Source organism: Centruroides vittatus, unplaced genomic scaffold (assembly GCF_030686945.1).
Source record: "Centruroides vittatus isolate TY-2023 unplaced genomic scaffold, ASM3068694v2 contig_349, whole genome shotgun sequence".
Lineage (NCBI taxonomy): Eukaryota > Metazoa > Arthropoda > Arachnida > Scorpiones > Buthidae > Centruroides > Centruroides vittatus.
Genome location: NW_027122172.1, coordinates 2,131,878 through 2,155,390, shown reverse-complemented (window position 1 = coordinate 2,155,390; position 23,513 = coordinate 2,131,878). Strand labels below are relative to the sequence as shown.

The window sequence follows — 23,513 nt, the reverse complement described above, 5'->3', positions numbered from 1 at the left end:
ATGGTAATTGAAAATTTATTATTAAATGAAATTTTATGACATTATTTAACATTATATTACAAAATCTAATAGAGATCATTTTACAGTAAATATATGATATACTAAAGTTTTGATTACACTTTTGATTAAAGAAATTATTATTTTTTAATTATTCAATAGAAATAACATACTTGATGTTATATAACTGGATCTCTATTTGAATTTTTTTAATATAACATAGGATGTGATTACCAATGAAAACATTGTTAAATATAAAATTGTTAAACTATTTTATTTAAAAACTGGAATTAACTGAAGATGAGAGTTTTAGTTTTCTATATAATTTATCCTGTGAAGGTCTATGTAGGATCAAATTTAAGTTTATCTTTTTGTTACAAAAATAGACTTAAAACATAATTGTAGTTAATTGTAGCAATTGTTTGTAGCTCTTAGTTAAAAGTTGCTATTGAATAAGCAGTAAATGAAATAGGAAAAAAATTTAATTTGTTAGGAAATATTTACAAATTTAATAATCATTTTAATATAATAATAATAAAGAAACTATACAACACATCACTTCCGGTTACAAGCTCTTGGCACAGACAGATTATTTACACAGATATAATCAAGTAGCAAGTAGCACCAAGAGCTTGCAAAGAAGCACAAATTAGATGTCCATGAACCATACTACAAATACATTCTACAGACAGTATTGGAAAACAACATGCACAAAATGTACTACGACAGAGCCATAATCACAGATAAAACAGTTTACCACAACAGACCAGACATCACACTCATTGACAAATGCAATAAAATCACATACATTATAGAAATATCCATTTCAAACACTCACAATATACAAATATTGTGAGTGTTTGAAATGGATATTTCTATAATACATGCACTGAAAAAGTCAGCAAGTACATAGAACTTGCCCAGGAAATAGGGTATCTCTAGAGGATGGATAGGGTGCTTATTGTACCTGTCGTTCTCTCTTCTACAGGTGTCTTACTACACACACTACACAAATTCCTGGGCACATTACAATTGAATAGAAATACAGACATCACACTACAGAAGGCCACTATCTTGAATACATGTCATATTGTGAGGAAATTTCTGAATACAGACACATACACACTGATATACTTCTTTAATTTTTGTTTTGGTTACTATGCCTTGACTTTGGTCTGGCATAGTACACAACCACCGGTGTTAACCGAGTATATCTCACATAACCCAATGCAATGCTAATAATAATAATAATAATAATAACTCTCCTGTGGTCATCACCTGGTCGTGGTGGGAGAGCCCAGTAATTTTACTGATCCATAGGGCAATGCAGGCTGGAGCACAAGCTCCTGGTAGGGACCCATGCCAGTAAGGTCTATGGGGAGAAATGAAGCTAAGAGTGATCACACACCCACATTCTGTGGAGATATATATCATGGTAGTAACCAGATCTAAATGTGATACTGGCTCGGACGTCGCCCGGGTTAACAAGGTCCGCGTTTGTGGGTTAGGCAGAGGCTCACGTTCGAAAAATAGGCCACAGTCTCCCTTGGTTACCGGTGGCGAAAGCAGCACCGGCCCAAGCATGGCTACTGTAATGCCCTCAACAGATGTGAGGAACCAACCCAGCCTTGGCGTTTCTGTGGCAATGCATCCACAGACCACAAAGGCTGGAAAACCACGCCAACGGATGAAATGGACAGTAGAAATGAACGAGTTTATCATCCGTAATTATTACATTATCACAAAACTCGAAACAAACATGACAGCATACAGACAACAACTACACCATAAATTCACACAACAATATCTTCACCTCACTGTTACCGAACAAAGGGTTGTTGATCAAAAAAGAACAATTATACACAACAACCTTATCTCACAAACAACACTTGAACTTATCAAACAACAGGTTGCTGATCAAATACATCAACAGACAGAAACATCTAACATTAATGAAGATCATGTAACCTGTCAGGATAATCCAGCAACAAGCATTGATAATAACACACATACAACAATTACCACTAATGATACTACAGACACTTCCTCATCCATCACTGATAACATAGACTTGGATTTAGTTAATACGCTCTCACTTATATTTCAGGAAACACTCACTAAATATACAGGTACAGATCCAACACAACGACCACGAATACCAAAAATCAACATGTCAAAGGAAGTAGGAAAAACACTAAATTATGTAAACACTTACTTACTACCACACTACATTCATTCAATTTCTACATTCTCAGACATTCATACATTAGTTTATGCTGGGGCAGTCACAGTAGTGACACACCATGGACTGAAAGTACAATCACAGACAAATACACAGAAAACACAATTCTATCACAAACCTGCCTGGCAGAGAAGAATAGAAACACAAATAAATGACATTAGACAGCAATTAGGCAGGCTAACACAATACACTAAAAACAACATAACACCCAAATTAAGGAAACAGCTCAAAAACATTTTCAAGAAAATAAAAACACATACAAAACACGAACATCACAACACACACATTACAGAATACATTGATACACTAAAACAAAAACTTGCTGCCAAAGCACGTAGACTAAAATGATACAAAACATGTACACTACGAAAACAACAAAATAAATTATTTACAAACAATGAAAAACTCTTTTACAGACAAATTAATAACAAAGCACACACTGATACACAGCACAGTGGCACACCAACAGAAGAAGAACTCACAACATATTGGTCTTCTCTTTGGTCCAGTGCTGTCACGCACAATGCTGATGCAGGCTGGATCGAGGAGGAGAACAGAAACTTGCACAACATACCAACTATGCCCTGTGTTGAAATAAACATACATGATTTCCAATACACTGTTAACAGAACACACAACTGGAAGACACCTGGTGTAGACAACATTCACAATTTCTGGTACAAAAAGTTTACATCACTGCACCAGGAACTAGCTAAACACCTAACACACATCATCATCAATCCACAAGACATGCCAAATTTTCTTACTCAGGGCATCACCTACATGAAACCTAAAAACAACAATACCACAGACCCCACACAATATAGACCAATTACATGTCTTCCAACACTCTACAAATTATTGACATCCTGTATTGCAAACAAAATATACAAACGTGTTGAAGAACACGACATTCTAACAGAACAACAAAAAGGTTGTTGTAGAAATCACAGGGGATGCAAAGAACAGTTACTCATAGATTCAGTCATTCTACGGCAAGCACACAGACAACACAGAAACATACACATGGCATATATAGACTACAGAAAAGCATTCGACAGTGTTCCACACAGTTGGCTGCTACATATTCTACACATGTACAAAATACATCCATAACTCATTGCATTCTTTCAAAACACTATGCAGCACTGGAGAACAACACTACATCTCAGGGCCCATAACACTTCCATACAAACAAACCAAATTTTTATTAGGTGAGGAATTTTTCAAGGAGATTCCTTGAGTCCTCTCTGGTTTTGCTTAGCCCTGAACCCTTTATCCAACATGTTAAACAACACGCAATATGGTTACAATATCAGACACAAAAAAACAACACAGTTTACACTGTCACATCTCATGTACATGGATGACATAAAACTTTATGCATCCACACAAAAACAACTTCATCAACTCCTACAAATCACACATTCATACACCAAGGACATACAAATGGAATTTGGCCTAGATAAATGCAAAACAGTTCACATAGAAAAAGGAATCCTGAAGAAAGAAGATTTTGCACTTGGAAATGGAGACATTATTGAATCCATGGAAGAGGGCGAGTTCTACAAGTATTTAGGATTCCAACAGGCCAAACTAACAGAACATACACAAATAAAGCAAAGATTAATTAAAGAATACCAAAGTAGATTAAATGCTATTCTCAGAACACAATTAAATGCAAAACACACAGTTAAAGCAATAAACACATATGTCATCCCAGTACTCACATATTCTTTTGGAGTTATACATTGGACTCACACTGATCTTGCCCAACTCCAAAGGAAAACAAGAACAACACTTACTAAGCATAAACAACATCATCCTAAATCCGCCACAGAAAGATTAACCCTTCCACGTAAAGATGGCGGACGTGGCCTGATTGACATAGTTAACCTTCACTACAAACAAATACAGTCACTGCGAGAGTTTTTCTACAAAAAACAAGAAACATCACAATTACATAAAGCAGTAACTCTAGCAGACTCGAATAACACACCATTAAACTTACACTCACATCATATGGACACAACACAACATATAAAAAGCATAGACACCATTAAGCAATCGTGGGCTTGAAAGGCACTCCATGGCAGGCATCCTTACGATCTGGCCCAGGATTTTGTTGACAAAACTGCGTCAAACAGCTGGTTAGCTCGGGGATGCCTCTTTGGGGAGACGGAAGGATTCATGATTGCCATACAGGATCAGGTCATAAATACTAAAAACTACAGAAAACACATACTCAAAGATGCAACACTCACAAATGACACATGCAGAAAATGTCACATCATGCCAGAAACTATACAACACATCACCTCTGGTTGCAAGCTCTTGGCACAGACAGATTATTTACACAGACATAACCAAGTAGCAAATATAATACACCAAGAGCTTGCAAAGAAACACAAATTAGCAGACATCCACGAACCATACTATAAATACATTCCACAGACAGTATTGGAAAACAACACGCACAAAATGTACTACGACAGAGCCATAATCACAGATAAAACAATTTACCACAACAGACCAGACATTACACTCATTGACAAACACAATAAAATCACATACATTATAGACATATCCATTTCAAACACTCACAATATACAAAACGCATGCACTGAAAAAATTAGCAAGTACACAGAACTCGCCCAGGAAATAAGGCATCTGTGGAGGATGGATAAGGTGCTTATTGTACCTGTTGTTCTCTCCTCTACTGGTGTCATACCACACACACTACACAAAAGCCTGGGCACATTACAATTGAATAGAAACACATACATCACACTACAGAAGGCCACTATATTGAATACATGTCATATTGTGAGAAAATTCCTGAATACAGACACACACACTGATACACTTCTTTAATTTCTGTTTTGGTTACTATGCCTTGACTTTGGTCCGGCATAGTACACAGCCACCGGTGTTAACCGAGTATATCTCACTTAACCCAACAAAATAATAATAATAATTACTTTTAATTACTTTAAACTCTTACAGAAATTTAATACAAACCTGCTGAACTTAAACTTATAAATATAAATGTATGGTATCTCGTATATATTTTGTCAGCAAATAGCTGCATGTATATAGATATCAATTTGTTAAATAACTAAAATACAAAATTTTTTAAAATTAGGATATATGCTTAGCAGCTTTAAAAGAACAAGATATTGAAGCAAAATTAAAACAAATAATAGTTGAATGGACTACAAAAGTATTTTCATTTTCCACTTTCAAGAATCGTGGAGAAGTTTTATTGAAAGGGCAAGAAACAACTGATATCATAACAAGTTTGGATGATAGTTTGATGGTTTTAGGATCATTACTAAGTAATAGGTATGAAAGGAGCATAAATAATTTTGTTCAAATTATGGTTACTAAATATTTGTTTACTAACTTAAAATATAAAATTTTGTATGATTAGTTGAGATATTTATTGAGGTTATATGTTTGTAAAGAGTACACAGCTAATAAGATTAATTAGCATTAAAAATTATATAATTTTTTTCAAATTTAAATTTATAGTTAACTGTAATAAAATGTTTAATTATATTTAAAATTTATAAATTAATAATTTAAATCTGTTTTTGAAATAAATAAAATGCATTAGAATAATACTGAATAAATGAAAAAAATCTATTAATGTATCAGATGTTACAAGATAATTAAATATTTTCTCATGTAATTTTTAGTGTAAGAAATTTTTATCAAATGCTATTATACATACCAATAAAAAATTACAGATTTAAAATATGAAGACAAAAATAGTGTAAATATAATTATTGCAACTTGTCTTATTATTGTTTTGTCATTTTTAAAAAATTTGTCATTGAAATCGCGAATAAAAAGTTTTAGATTATTTATATAACAATGAAATAGATATGGATTAAACAGAAATTGAAGTTATTTCTCTAATAATTGGAACAAAATTAAGTTGAAAAACGTTTGATCTTTATGCCAGAAGTTAGATGAGTATAGTAACTTTTTTATGTTAGAGAAGAATACTATACAAAAAGAAATAGAAATGAATGAAAATTAGTTATTAAATTTTTAAATTAAAATTTTTTTTGGTAAGATAATTTTTTTATTTAGAAACTAGATCTTGACAGAATTATTATTGTTATGTAGTCTTGCACTTATCCAAAATTCAATAAATTCCTGAAAATGATTTGAATATTGGAAAATTTTTCATCATTTCTTTGTGAGAAAAATTTTATCTTGTTCTTGGGTTATCTCAGCAACTCTCAATAATTTTCTCAAATTACAGTAAAACATTAAAAAATTTATTTTCACCATGATTTAACATATTAAACATCACAAACTTCAGTTACTTTACTATTTGAAATACAGTGAGTGAAGCAAGCAAGCTTTTTTGGCAGTGACTTAAATTGACAAATTTCTGAACACATTTTGCAAAATAATGTCTGAACCAATCTGAATGAAATTTTGTCAATAGAACTTATTTATCAGGGAAGAAAAAGAGTTTAAAAGAAATTATTTACAATTAAAATTTACCATTAAAATATTCCACATGAATGCATGCAAAAGCTGCTTAACTGTATCAGAACACAACAATAATGATAATAATAATACAGAAAATCCTCATTAATTCAAACTTGGATAGTTCAAAATCCCATTAGTTTATAACTGTATTTTTTTCCTGGCTGGGGATATAGAGATATATACGTTAAGGAATTTGGTTAGTTTGAAATCAGGCCACTTTGTAATTTGAAGTGAAAATTCTCTTTGAACTGTGATATGCATATGTTAACTTGTTTGTTTAGATCAAAGTGTCTCCATGCTATAAGAGAACTATAGACCAAAAAAAAAACTTTAATCCTGGTCAATATGACAGCTTTTACAGTAACACATTTTTGGGTGTCACTTTACATATGGACCACCCCTTTTTTCTCTTTTCATAAAATATGGCCGAGTTTCAGGATTGCAAGATTGGGCTACAAGTACCAGATAGAGATATTTGTAGGGCTTTAGGTTATTACATCTGTGTGACTTACTACTTATTGGGCCACTTTAAAAATAATTTTGGCAACATGTAGAGGAATTCTGCTTTACTTTTTATAAAAACCTATCTGGCAACCTGTGAGGTTCTCATCGGACACATGTTGTTTGTCTGCAGTTTATTTATATTATTATTAAGTATTATTAATTGATGAAAGTAGCATTCTGTATAAGTAGCCATATTTTGTTTGCTTAATAAATTACATCAGTTAGAAGGCATTTGGCACATTGTACAGGAATATGTAAATTGGGATAATTTGAGGTTGTGAATATTTGTTCCCCGAATTTCGAACTAACGAGGATTTCCTGTAATAATAACAAAATGTTTTGAATAAAATGTTATGTTTAATTAGAGTTGGGTTTAGTAGATGTTTTCTCCAGCCTAATGAAGATTTCTTGGGGAAATTCATAACCTATGGGGAATTGAAACTTCACACATAAGATGATGGATTTTTACTTTTTGACAAAAGTTGCATCTTATATTGTGTGCTGTATGGTAATTCATCTTATATGCTAAATTACCATTCACACACTATGAAATTCATATAGTAAACACACAAATAAAATACTTTAAGTGCACTTGTACTTTTTACAGTTAATTGTAAGTGGTTGCATAGTTATCTAGGCAATCATCTGTGAATACTTAGGATGGAGCACAAATTTATGCAGAATTTCTTTTTATTTGGCATTTAACCTTTGCATAAAACAAGACCATACTGTAGTTGCAACTAATGAATTTACTAATGATAACTATGAAATATATTATAGTATATTCAAATATTTTTATTAAATAAATAATATTTAAAAATTTAGATATAATGCTCCCTTTAAGAAAAATATTCAGCATTGGGTTAATCAGTTAACAACTACATATGATATAATTGAAAATTGGTTAAATGTACAAAATCTGTGGATATATTTGGAAGCAGTATTTGTTGGAGGCGATATTGCCAAGCAATTACCTAAAGTAAGATTTATTTACATTCTAAAATTATTTTTTAATAAGAAAAAGTAATTTGTTTTTTTTTTCCTATTACTTTCTCAACTTTGTAGTGGTGTATGGATAGACAAACAAAAATTTTAATGAGCATTGAAGTTTTCTTTCAACTCTTGAAAGCTTTCTCTTTTTTACTAAATGTTGCATAACTGTGTATACTCAGGCAATTGGGTGTTCACACTTGTGGTTAACTAATATTTTGCAGGTTTTAAAAGATTTGGTGTACATGAAAAATCATAAATGAGGAAATTACATTTAAACATATAATAAATTTTTACTCGTGCATTTATGTGCTTTTAATTAATTTTTTTTAAATAATTTATTATTTTCAATTTTTAACAGATCAAACTTTTCAAATTAAAATTAATACTTAAAAAATTTTTAGAATTGCTGTATAAAATAAGATATTTTATTATATAAAAATAATTTCCTTGTTACAATCTATAACCATAAAATTGACTTTAAAATTGGGGGAAAAACAACATATTTATTTATTATTTATTAATAAATTCTGTTGTCTATCACAAAAGTATAAATTTATCAAATTTGTTCTTTAATAAATTTCTTGAACATATTAAAATAACAAACTAAAAAAAAACTATCAAAAATACATTTTTTATCATAACAATCAAAATTACCATTAAATATATATATATATATGTAAATGTTATAACTATATATACTCATACATGCTTAATCAATAAAATATATAAATCAATATAATAAAATTTAATATTAATTAATATTTTATTTAGGAAGCAAAAAGATTCCAGAATATAGATAAATCTTGGGTAAAAATAATGACAAGAGCGCACGAAACACCTAATGTTGTCGAATGTTGTACAGCAGATGAAGTTTTATCACAACTACTTCTTCATTTATTAATGCAATTAGAACTTTGTCAGAAGTCATTAGTTGGGTAAATATTTTCAAATTTATTTTAGTTTAGCAAATTTTTTAAAGAATAAAATTTTATTTAAAACTTGAATTAAGAGAGTCAAATTTTATAGAAGCCAGCTTTATACATTTCAAATTCCTTTTCTTTATTCAGCTTTTTTTTTAATGAGAAAACTATTATATTCTGTAAATATTTGATAATATAAAAATAATTATCTAGAATTTTTCTAATATAAAGTTATGAAAATTTGATCATATCTAATTATAAATGTGTATACTTAATAAGATAACTATGAGAAATTTTGATTATTAAAAATGATAATAAAAATATGTATAATAATGTATATTTCCTATTTTTAGCTATCTCGAGAACAAGAGACGTTTGTTTCCTAGATTTTTCTTTGTTTCTGATCCTGTGTTGCTAGAAATATTAGGTCAAGCAAGTGATTCACACACTATTCAAGTAATATAATTAATAATAATTTATTTTACAGAAGTTTAAACAGTAAAATTTCTAATTTGTCTGTGAAATTTTAAAAAGATAATTTAAAAATTAATGTATTCAAATGTTTTAGATTTATGAATTGTAGAATTTTTGATTCTTAAACTAGATTGATAACTCTCATAACTTTTATCAGCATATAAATATATTCTTCTCAATTATAATTTAATTTCTATACATATAGGCTTGTATAACTAAAACATGCAGGGGTCACCCTGGCTTTTTTATAGCAATTGCCAATCCATTTGCCAAACACATTGTTTATTTGCCAAAATAGAAAGTTATTCACCAGGTTACTTTTTTGCTAACTGTGACTTTTTATACCAACTGGAAATGAAAGGATGACTGAAAATATAAAAACAGAATTTTTAGGACTGAGTTTCTCAAGCAACTTTATTTTCGTTTTATGAACAGTAAAATTTTATTGGACCAAAACCAAATCATATTCTGTGATTTGGTTTTGGTCCTATTGCTTTTACTGAGTGACTTTTTTTGGGAGGGGAGACTGCTCTCTGGCTATTTATCACTCTAATCGCCAGATGTTAAAAGCAATAGCCGGATGAATATCATTTTCACAAATTGTGAATTTTGCAGCAGGTAATGTTACTTTTGATGTAGATCTGTCTTAAGTACTAATGACATAAAATGGAAAACAATTTTATATTTGATTTAAAATAAAACATTAGTAATAAGAGAATCATTATAGATATAATCCTGAAATAAAAGTATAGGGTTGATTATAATTAATAGTAATTATGCAGATCTTTCTGTAGAAATAAATATTGGAAAAATCTTGATCAAATTTAGTACAGATACTGTCCTGAGTATGCAGTTTCAATTTTCAAGAGAAAAATTTTACTTTAAAATTCAGCCTCTTGGACAAAATTTGGCACTGCTGTTCTCCTAATGTGCATGTTATTTATGTTTTTTAATGAATTTTGGGTGTAAAAGGTGTGAAGTGTTAAATTAGTTTGTAGCAGGTTATGGACAAAGAAATAAGACACCCTTATTAACAAAGGACAAGAAGTTATTAAAGAAAACAAAACACATACAAAAAACACTCCATGAGACATGTGATATCAGCCATTGAACAATTTATGGTTATTAAGTCTGGACTTAATAAACGCGGATAACAAACTCAAAACTGACATACACAATCATATTATTAATATGTTTAAGCTTATCCTGTGTATTAATATTAAACTAAAATTAAGTATTATTACCAAACCTAAAGATAATATAAAATCAACTGGTACCGGTAGATGACAACATGGACAATGCTGTGAGAAAATTACTGGATGGCAATGGGTAGAAATGTCCTATAGTCGGAGAAGTATAGGCACTAAGAAAGACTCTCTGGTTTAGAATACCAGAAAAATAGAATCTTTTTGCACAATTTCACTTATCTAGTTGCTGAGGGTGATTCCTTGTCTTTGTTCTTTACATGTTGGTTATTGCTCTGAAGACCTTGACACCACTTGCTGTTTTTCAATTAATTTTTTTGCTGGTCCACTGAATCCTTCACTTTTCTTAAGAGAAGGAACTCAAATCTGACCAAAACTGTTCATTGCTTGTACCTCTATTTGCCCAGGTTACCTCAAAAACTCATCTGACCAGTCCTTTTTAATCAGACAGGGAAGAGGCACAACCCAAGAGTTAAAGTAATACAATGAACAGGTACAGACAACCTACCCAAGATCAGAATTAACAGAGATAGCCAAAAGACCATACATAAAACAAAAAAAAAAAAAACAAAAAATGCTTATCCATCACAAAGGAGTTGAAAAATGTTTCCAATAATTCTTTGATAAGTGAACAGTCGTGGCCTAATCATTTTGCCTAATTATGTGTTACTTGTTAGTCTTTTATGAACAAAACAGTAATGCAAGTTTGGTACATCACACAATTGCAGATGTAATCATATCTGTAATTGAAATAAAACTATTGCACTTTGTTTCTTAACTCACAAAAGTCATTAGAAAACATATGTAATATGCACATTAAGGGGTGTGGCTAAATGCCATTATTGTACTGCACAGTTGTATTTTATTTTATATTAGAATATATATTTTTCTTTATTTCTTCTTCCTATTACTATTATCTTCTCTTCCTGGAATTTTCTCCCAACCGGTGCTTAACAGCGCAACAGCAGGTGGTCTCTTAAGGACAATGGGACGGTATGCGGCCCTCGGGGTAGAATGGGGACCAAGTGGTCATTCTTTTGGCTAGGACTGGACGAGAGGAAGGACACGTCAAAGGTAGCTCTCCACCACGTTTTTGGGACCACGTGGAGACGACAACGAGGTACGAGGGAAAGAAGGAAAATCCCAATCGAAAAAAACGTTCAAGAGTAATTTTTTTCTATAAGTATTAGACGTTAATGGTGCGGTTTTTTGTATATATTGCTTAAGTATCAATTTCCCTTGAAAATTTTCTTTTTCTCAATAGATTAATTGATTTAACTTCACAGTTGGTTTAACCGTAGTTATTTCGTCTGTACCGCATTTCATCAGAGACAAAGACTATTGGGTTTTATTCACATTATTCTTTATTTCACTATGCATTTCGGGTGCAATCTTTTCCGTTTATTTTGCACCCCTCATCAGGTGTTACATTTCTACAATTGGTAGAGAATACATTTGTTACATTAATTATTGTAGATGGGTTTCTTAATATATATAAGTTATAAAAGATTATTACAGTTTTTTTGGACTAGTCATAAAGATTTTATGGCTAGATATGTAGATGATATAATAATAATATACAATGAAGCAATAACCAATGAAAATATAATATGCAACTATGCAAACACACTAAGCAATACAATAAAATTTAAAAGTGATACTGAAAGTAAAAAAGCAATAAATTATCTAGACACAACTATAACCAGAGAAGGAAACATCATTAACATAAAACCGTACAAAAAAAGCAGCAATGTGAACAAAATCCTTAACTATAAATTGTATTGCCCCATAACTATTAAAAGAAACAACTTTATAACAGCATTGTCTAAAATATGGAACAGAACATCTAAAGTTAAAGAGAGAGAAAAACAAAAAAATGACCTAATAAATACTTTTATCCTAAACGATTACCCAAACAGATTATTAAAAAAATGGACAACTGAATTTATTAAAAACAGATTCAACGTCAAAAATAACAATGAGAATATTACACATACGTCTTTCCCCTATATTAAAGACACATATGAAAAATACAGAAAAGTCTTCAGAAAAAATGGTATTATAATAGCAGCCAAACTAAAAAATAAAATTAAAAACAGCATCAACATCAACGAAATCCAAAATGAAAACAAACTAGACGAAACAGGAGTGGTGTATGAAATAAAATGTACATGCAAAAAACCAGCAATATACATAGGAGAAACAGGAAGACAACTAAAGACCAGAATTAAAGAACATGAAGCAGCAATCAGACTCAAATATAACCAATCACCATGGACCGATCACTGCAGTAAATTCGGATGCACAATCGATAAAAAAAGTATAAAAATAATCCACAGAGAGAAGGACAACTATTTACGAAAATTCAAAGAACACTTTATAATAGTCAATAAAATCAACACAATAAATCTAAACAACGGCATGGAGGTAGACGAAGTGTGGGAGGAAATGGGGAGGGGCTTAAGAAACGCAAATAAACTAAACGAAGGACAGTTAGAAATGCCTTGGGGGACGGTGACATAAACACCTCATAACGGAATGGTCTTAAAAAAGGTTAGTACTGAATAATACTAACAATAATAAAATTTGAAATAATCCCTTACATTAATTTGTGTTAAATCAATCTAAATAATGTAATAATTATAATAATTGTAATAACTCTTTATGACTAGTCCAAAAAAACTGTAATAATCTTTTATAACTTATATATATTAAGAAACCCATCTACAATAATTAATGTAACAAATGTATTCTCTACCAATTGTAGAAATGTAACACCTGATGAGGGGTGCAAAATAAACGGAAAAGATTGCACCCGAAATGCATAGTGAAATAAAGAATAATGTGAATAAAACCCAATAGTCTTTGTCTCTGATGAAATGCGGTACAGACGAAATAACTACGTTTAAACCAACTGTGAAGTTAAATCAATTAATCTATTGAGAAAAAGAAAATTTTCAAGGGAAATTGATACTTAAGTAATTTTTTTGTCCACGTCCATCAAGAAATTTACGTTTTAGAGAAGAAATTAACATTTTTCGAGAAAAAAGAATAGATCCGTTTAATATATATATATCGCACTGTAATAACGCCGAAATATTTGGGTATCCCTTTCTTTTTCATTCTATTCTTTACTTTATTCTTCTACATTTATCTATCGTTCTACATTAATTATAATTAGTTATATGTTTAGTTGTAAGATATACATATATTTTAATTACTCTTAGTAGACTGCTTATTTTGTAAAAAAAGAAAGGAATTGTCGCGAGATTTAACATATGTCAGTATTCTCGCCATAGTGTCGGTAACTATACTAATATATATACCTGTCAGGAAAAGAGATTTTTTTTGCTGGCATCCCACAAAAATTACTGTATCCTGTTACGCGAATTAAAGATTCTGACTTCAAAAATTCCAGTTTCTTTGTGTACGGTATTCGCACACTTCACAGGGGATAGCAGTGCCAAATTTTTCTCTAGAGGCTAAATTTTAAAATAAAATTTTCATTTCAAAAAATCAAAATTGCATACTCAGGACAATATATCAAATGGTTCTTAGAACTATTCAAGGTTCTAAGAACCATCAAGTTCTACTCATTAGGGAGGTTTTACTGTATTTTAATGTTAACATTTAAGATTTGCACAATAAAATGACAGTTATTGAAAATAACTGAAGTGGGACATTTTTAGATAACTGATTCCCCCAGATAACTTATTACATTTGTTAACAAAAGAATAAAAAGATAAATAAATACCTTAATATTTTTACTTTATTTACTTTTAATTTTTTGTACAATAGTAAAAAGCAATTAAGACAGAGAAATTTAATACGTATGAATTATGTATTAAATTTCTCTGTCTTAGTCTTATGAATTATGTAATAAATTAATTTTTAATTTTATGAATTTATTTCATAAGTTAATTTATGAAATAAATTATTTATTTATTTAAAAAAAATTCATTATTTATTTAAAAAGAAAGACAAACACTGGTCTTTCTTCACAGTCAACAATGTACTAGTGAAACTTTCAAAATAAAAAGTACATAATAGTAAAATTGATAATAACAATACACTTATTCTAATTGCTTTTTGTTCATTTTCTTATTTTGTATGTTTTGTGCTAGCTCATTTATCTTATTGGATTAAACACAGAGACATAATTTGCAGAATAATTCTATGTATTTATTTTATGACATGAGTTTTGGACATAACAGGTCCCTCTTCAGTCTTAATACATAGATCCTTTTTTTAGGATTTGTAGGCATAGGCATACACATTATTAATTTTATAATAAAAAGTTTACAACATGTATACATACATATGTGACAAAACTCCACCAAATAATAACATTTTAATCAGGACATAAACTTGAATGAAAATTTTTGCAATTCAATACAACCTGCAGAAAAATTGATGAAACTGTAATGAATTCACACTACAATTATACTTTAAGAAAAACATTGTTAGTAAATTCTATTATGTATCCACATTGCCTTTGCCTTTAAGTGTCTTCTCTAGCCAATGAAAATACGGTTTACAAATACATGAGTCTTGGGAGAGATTCCTAACCTGTAGAGAGAAAAAATAAACAAATTAGCACATACTTGTGAGACATAGGTAATATGTATATATGCAACTGTCTTTATATATATATATACATACATACATAAAAATAAACAAACAGTTGATATACTGACCTGCTGTTTCTTCTATTATGTAGGAAGTTAAATAACTGAATAAAAAATACTTGGTTTATTAATTTTATGTTTTTAATATCTTTTATATAAATCTTACATTTGTTCATGCCAGATGGCCGTTAACTAGGTTGAAAATATATTTTCAATTTAGTTAACAGACCAATTTCAGGCAAATATTAATATATACTATTTTTCAATCTTCTGTTAAAGGTATATTGGTTACTTTATTAAAAAAGATTGAAATAATACATTCAAAACTGCATTATTAATGATTTGAAATATAATTAATTAGTTTTTTTTACTCTTTTAATAAGAATATTCTATCTCAAAGCAATTCTATATTGGTTACTTAAATGTGAATGCATTTATATAACACAAGTTATAGGAAAATAGGATTCATTAACATATTGACAAAATGTGTATTATTATATTGAAAATGTAATTATTGTTTTAAATTGTTTTATTGAGTTTAATTATTTACTATATTTTAGAATCATCTTCTCAGTATATTTGATAACATATGCTCGGTAAAGTTTTCTCAAAAGGAATATGATTGCATAGAAGCCGTAAATTCTCAAGAAGGAGAACAGATTTTGGTTTGTATTTTGTTCATTAATTATTGATTAAAGTGTGTGTGTTCTAACTTGTAATTTTGTATAAACAGTTGCAAAAATATGTAATGGCTAAAGGTAATGTAGAAGTTTGGTTGGCAAATTTAATGCATGAACAGCAGCAGTCTCTTAATAAAATTATACTCCAAGCTTATAATAATGTGAATGCTGAAGAATTTGATTTAATTGATTTTATGAATAAATATATTGCTCAGGTTAGTATATTTAAAATTATAAAAGCTAAGTTTAATTTTTGTTGAAATATACATAAATTTTTATATATGAAAACTTTTATGAGAAGAAAGAATTCATTTACAGAAAAATATACATGTAATTTTAAAAGTAACTTTTTTATAATAAATTTACTAATTAATTGCCATTTCTTTCAAAACAGTTCTTTTCTTCTATACCAATTCATACAATGTTCCCACTTCTGGAAACATTTTTTTGGAAGTTTTCTGTTTTTACCTTTTTTAAAGTCCCTGTTTTCTGTTTCACCTTCTCAATATATTGGAAATGGATTCTTTTGAGATGAGTTTTTATTTTAAAAAATAATTAAAGTTGAGTGAAGCTAAAGCCAATTAATAAGGTGGATGTTTCAAGTGTACTGACCAAAAACTACCTGATCAAAAACAATTTGTGGACAGGATTCAATCATTTGTCCAGAATCCTGATAATTTTTACTAACATATTTTTTATTTTTCTAAAATTTTTTTATAATAATTCAGATTAACAATCAGAATTGGATGAATTCATTCTATTGAAATCACATTCCTAATTGAAAAAAATAGTGGCTTGTGTTAAGATCTCTGTAGGCCAAAGACTGCAAATTTTTTTTAGACAAATAGCTAACAAGTCTGCTTACAATCTGACTAATATCTTTAATGAAAACGCAATGGTTATTGACAAAATAATACATATGGTGTCAACTGTGACGAATTATGACTCTTGCATTACAAAAGTTCCTTCCACTCTCCTTCCCACTGATTTGTTTGTGCGCTACACGTGGTAATGGCCCGACAACATATAACGAGACAAAATTAAGAAAATACAACAAACATGAACTGAGATTACTCATGACACCTTCATAAACATGTAAGAAATGATCAATTCATCATGCCACATGAACACTAATACACCCGTGTGATACTTCTGTTGGTTCTTCTTCCCTTCAATTATAGTCCTTCTCAAAATTACATTTACATCACTTCGATGGAAATGGATTGTCTCCTTTAAGAAAATAGTCTTATGATTCCAGTCCTCGCTTGTCATCATCGAAAATGTATCTTGTTGTCCCTCATTGGGCAAGCATCCTCCATGATCGTCACAGAAGAAGAAATAGAATACCTTTCACACAAAGTCTCTCCATTTATATCTCCTGCTATTGGAAGTCTGGCTCTCTCACTTGATGAGCCTCTGAGCCAATCCTGTGGCTTCTTCTATATGACCCAGGAAAGGGCGGCATGGGATAAAAAGGAAAAGCATGTAAATAAAGTAAAAACGAAAAACCCAGTACAAGAATAAGGCACACTGGATCATAACATTTACACATATGCATGAGGGAAAAAAATATATCTACACAACTAAGTAGCGAAGCACTACATATGACCTTAATTTTTGATTTGTTTGTTCAGTCTTTTTTGTTATCAGAGAAGACAATGCCTTCTAATGCCTAGATTACTTTTTTTAGTTTTTGATTCAAAATGACACATCTAAGATTTGTAATTTTTAAATGTTTTAAGACATTTTTATTAACAAAAATGTCAATTAACGACATTCTTTAATTTAATCAAGAGTTTGATATGAATATTCTATTAGAGTGTGATAACTATAATTTTTCTGGCATCCCAAAAAACCAAATCAACTCATTGCAGTTGTCTTATGCATATACAAATACACAAGTTTTAATCTATATATGTGAGGCTTGTTTTTTAAGTAAGTATTGTTTTGATATTAAAAAAACACAAGTGCAATTCTTTTAACAATTCTATTCTTACATGAAAGCCTATACCTTAATCTACTTTTCAACATAATTTCCTACAATATTAAGGCACTTATCATATCATACAACCAGCTTTTGAATTCCATTCTCATAGAAACCTGGCACTTGATTTGCTAACCACTACAGCACAGCCATTTTGACATCATTATCATCATCATAGCGCTGATCACCTAGATGCTTTTTTAAGTGGAGGAACAAGTGGTAGTCACTATGTGCTAGATCAGGGATGTATGGAAGGTGATCAAGTTGTTCCCAGCCATATGATGTGATAGGGTCTCGGGTTCATTGAGCCACATGTGGACAGGCATCGTCATGAAACAAAACAATCCCCTCCTTACTGAGCTTGCTTCGCCGTTTGTTTTGTATTGCATGATGCAGTCTAGTTAAGGTCTCATAATATGTCTCGGCATTTATTGTGTCACTGTGTGGCAAAAAATCCACCAGCAACACCCCCTGCCTATCCCAAAACACAGTGCACATGATTTTGCAGGCTGAAATTGTGTGCTGAAACTTGACTTTCTTGGTGATGTTGAATGCCTCCATTCAATGGATTGCTGTTTGGATTTTGGTGTAACATGAGCCACCCATGTTTCATCACTATTGATGATTTGGCCTAAAAACTCCGTACCTTCATAACTATACTGCTCGAGGAATGTCAAAGCACTGGCTAAACATTTGGTTTTGTTCTTTTCTGTCAGCATTTTGGGTACCCATCATGAACACAATTTCCAATAATTTAAGTTTTGTCACAATTTCATAAAGAACACTCCTTGAAATGAGTTATCATAAGATAATGACAAAATCATAAAGTGCCTGCTTTCTCAAACTTTTGCATCAACTTTCTGCAACAAGTCTTCAGTAATGACAGACAGTCGTCCACTACTCTCCTTATCATGGACATTAGTGTGGCCATCTTTAAATGCTCTAATCCATTTTCTTACTATTCCATTGCTCATAATGTTTTTTTCATACATTTCACTAATCTGCCGATGAATGACAGTTGCTTTCATGCCTTTTGCATTAAGAAAACAAATCATTATGCATACTTCACAATTGGCGGGATTTTCAATTATCTGAGGGCATTTTAAACACTTCTGTAATAGCGGCTGTGGTTTTAAATGCTCTTGTAATGGTGTCTGTGGCTAGCCAACAGATGTAGATACTCAGTGTGCATTTGCAGAACACAACTGCAGCGCTGCAGCGGCTTTATTTTAAAATGGTATTTACTTAAAAAGTATGCCTTGCATGTATTATGCAGGTTTATACTTGTATACGCACATCATTTAAGCTACTGTCTTGTGAGTTCTATACAAATTTCTGTGGCTTCTCTTTAGTGCTTGAAGAGTAGAAAGAGTAATAACAAACAAAACTTCTGTAGTGAGTATGCATGTGTTTATGCTATGGTATCAGCCCCATTTTTTTATTACTGCATCTTGTATATTATATTATGCAGAGAAAACAACTTCATTATTAACCTGTACAATGTATTTTTTTAAGCTATGTTAATTCTGTAATATCAAAAAATATATGAGAAATAAAACTCTTTATTTTTCATTCTTTTATATTTACAACAAATATATTTCGTTTGTTTCTAAAACTGTTACCATAGATATATTTTATACAGGATCACTAGAACTATGTAATACTTTTCACAGTTGCTTGTAATTTTTGTGATACTTTTATTAATCAAAGTAATATTTTATATAATGTTAATAAATGTCAATAGCTAAAAATTACTGGTGTAGTTTTTGTTAGTATAGTTGTCAAGTATGTTCTTTTTACAAGATGTTAACATTACTAGTAGTAAAAATCCTAGTGACCTTACTATCCCTATCATGCAGAAGAATCACCAGAAAATAGATTTAGAAATGAATCTCAGGTTATGTCTTTACTAAATGCAAAAGATGTGGGTTCAGATTCCAATGAAGAGCCAAATATTTTTTTGCCTCAATTATATTTTTTTTATTGAATGGATATATTTATAACATGGTATAATTTATTTATTTATTAAAAATATTAATTAATTGTTATATAAATATGTTTTTTCATGTTTTAAAAATATTTAGGTAGCTTTACTTGGTCTCCAGATGATATGGACAAGAGATGCCGAGGAAGCTTTGTCTCGTGCAGCTTTTAATAGGAAAATAATGGGAGCTGCAAATAGAAGATTTGGAGATATTTTGAGAAAACTAATTAAACAGACAACTTATGATTTAACAGAATACCAAAGAACAAAATTTGAAACATTAATAACAATTCATGTTCATCAGAAAGATATTTTTGAACATTTGGTGAGTTTTAAGATGAGATTAGTATATATATATTAAAACTATTATTAAAAAAATTAATGACAGTTTTTAAATTAAATTTTTGGATAAAATTTTCATTCCTTGTTATTTGCATTTACTCGTCTTTACAGAGATATATTTAGATATATTTCTTGGCAGAAAATTTGGAATAGTTACTAATGTGGCTTTATCAAACCTTATTTATTTTCTTTTCTTTACTTTCCTTATACTATCTTCCTGTAGTAAAAACTTTACTTCCGTTTTCTGTTTACTTAACCAAGCGGTAGTTAGTCGACACATGTGGCCTGGACAGTAATAAAAACAAGAAGGGGTCCAGGGGTTACGTCAGAAGAGATAGGAGGATGGGAGCAAGAGGGAGGAAGATTTTTCGGGGAGAGAGAAAAGCGGGACGAACAGTAACACAGAAAAGTATTAAGGAACAGATCCGAGGTTTTTTTTATTTATTACCGCCAGTCATCCCTTTGAACCAATTTTCAGTCTTATAATTTCTCTATAATTCTCTTTCACCTTATCTTTCTCTAGGGCCCTGTACTTAGTTAAGCTAGATATAAGTTAGAATAGGTTCTTTGTCTTGTTGGCACGCGGGGACAAAATTGATGACATTGTTACGCGCGGTCCCAAATGTATTTGTATTAGTAGTTAGTAAATGTGTGTAATCGTTTCTTTGTAAATTATTTGTGTTCACTGGAATTAATAAACCCTTTTTTATAATTTTATCAAAGCTGAGCGACTCTCGGTCATGTTATTCCATACTCGGCTAACACTAATGTTAATATCTTTGGTTTTTTTTAACAATGTTCCCAGAAATTTTTTCATTGGAAACCTGCTTGCCTAAATTATTTATAATAATATAATTTTTTGTAGATAATGCAAGATGGTGTATACCTAATGCATACTTGCCAACCTTTAGAATGGGGAATAGCTGAAATGTTGGTAGAAATGTATTCAACCTGCTTTTTGAAAACACTGACAGCATAAAAAGCAAGAAAAGTTTTTGTTAACATTGATATTGCACAGTGCTTATATTAAATATCTTTAATAAACAAAATTTAATTTAATCTCTGCATATGATATCATGTAATTATTGCCATAAACACTGTCAAGAGTATGGTAATAGCTTATGCTCTTTAACACACAATTTAAAAAATGTCTAGTATGTGTCCCATGAAACACATCATAAATTCTCCCCCAGATTTATCATGTGTTCGTTCCATCTTGATATATTATGAGTCTTGATATTGCCTGATGAATCCTCCTGTTATGTGCCTTTGTGTGATGATTTGCTTTGTTAATAATTTCTTTTGTTACAATGTATTCATGACAGTTGCTGTCAGTCAGTTTATTGACTTTTACTGCAATTATTAAGGACAATGATTTTTCTGGTTGTATTATTTCCTATCTCTGTCTTACTTTTTCTTATCATATTGAATATCTTTTCCTTTTACTAAACAGCAATACATGGGGAGTTCTTGCAATGCTTTGTGGCAAAACCATCATCAGTCTTACTATTTTACAAGATTAAAAGTCTTTGTAAAATCCCACAAATCTGAAAGAACAATCTGGTTTTTTTTTTTTTTTTGAGAAAATAATGTTTATATCATATCTCCTGTATATTCTTAAATGAGGAATCAGATGTTTCTTCATTTTGGGCAGCAAAACTGTAGCACTGCTCAATAATTTGGTTTAACTGTGAAAGTAACTTGTTTTCTTCCATGATTGATTTAACCACATGATTGATTTAAATGCTATTACTTATTAACACAAAGATCTTTGTACTAAAAAATAACAGCATTTGAAGCGATTCTAGATTTGAAATTATTATTGATGATGATGATAATTTCAAATCTAGAATTATTTAGAATCTGAATCATCAGAATACTGAACAGAAGTTAATTACTGTAATTTTGTATGGCTAACTCATAAGTTATATGTTTCAAAATCTATTTGAAAATGGGTGTTGGTTATCTGCCAGTTCTAACTTGTAATTACAAGCTCATCAAATGGTTTTTCCTTTACCTAAACTTATCAAGAATGTCTTTAAAAAGCTTGAAAAATGTTTTGCATATAGCAAACATATTCATCTGCCATTGTGATTTTTTAATTTTAATTATTATAAATTTTTATTATTATTGAATTTTATATTTTTATTTAAATAAAATTGTTAGATATAATATTTTATATATATTTTTTTTAAATTTATAAACCATCTTGTATATTAATTGAAAACTAAATATAAGAGTATAAAATTATTTATCATTTGTGATTTCAAATTTTCATAAATTTTTAAAATAATAAATGGATGAAGATGATACAAACAAAAAATTTGATGGTATTCTTTGTATGAATAGAATTAATCAATGTATTTTAATTTTTTAAAAGTATTTTTAAAACTTATTTAAAATTAAAATTTTATTAATGTTTCAGGTAAAAGCTAATATAAAATCACCTATGGAATTTGAATGGCTAAAACAAAACAGATTTTATTATGATTTGGACAAATTAATGTGCATTATTCGAATTACTGATGTGAATTTCATTTATCAGAATGAGTTCTTAGGCTGTACAGAAAGACTTGTAGTTACACCCTTAACTGATAGGTAAGTAAAAGAAAAATTTTTTAAATTCAAAATTAAAACTTAATATATTATATTACTTGATACATCAGCATTTCAACTCTTCAATAAATATGAATTAAAATTTTTAAAATTTAGATGTTACATAACACTTGCTCAAGCAATACGAATGTGTTTGGGTGGAGCACCTGCAGGTCCAGCAGGTACAGGAAAAACTGAAACAGTAAAAGATATGGGAAAAGCATTAGGCAAATATGTTGTTGTGTTTAATTGTTCTGATCAAATGGATTTTCGTGGATTAGGACGCATTTTCAAAGGTAATCTTTTACTTATAAGTTTTTATTTCAGTTATACTTATGGTATTCACTATACTGTCAGAGGATTGAGGTAAATCATTCACTATATCAGATGTTCAACATATATATATATATATATATATATATATATATATAAAGAATAACAACAAAATTGTTT

General features: G+C 30.0%; 1 protein-coding gene across 2 annotated transcripts in view; it reads left to right on the top strand.

The window, feature by feature from the left end:
• LOC136974405 (dynein axonemal heavy chain 8-like) overlaps nt 1–23,513 on the top strand; it is a 315,206-nt gene that overhangs the window by 148,763 nt on the left and 142,930 nt on the right. For both annotated transcript variants that reach the window (XM_067269272.1, XM_067269270.1), the window contains exons 32-40: nt 5,385–5,584; nt 8,081–8,234; nt 9,020–9,183; nt 9,522–9,624; nt 16,036–16,140; nt 16,209–16,370; nt 20,224–20,448; nt 22,891–23,063; nt 23,178–23,356. In XM_067269272.1, the coding sequence (XP_067125373.1) occupies nt 5,385–5,584; nt 8,081–8,234; nt 9,020–9,183; nt 9,522–9,624; nt 16,036–16,140; nt 16,209–16,370; nt 20,224–20,448; nt 22,891–23,063; nt 23,178–23,356 (1,465 nt within the window). The remainder of the gene's footprint in view (nt 1–5,384; nt 5,585–8,080; nt 8,235–9,019; nt 9,184–9,521; nt 9,625–16,035; nt 16,141–16,208; nt 16,371–20,223; nt 20,449–22,890; nt 23,064–23,177; nt 23,357–23,513) is intronic.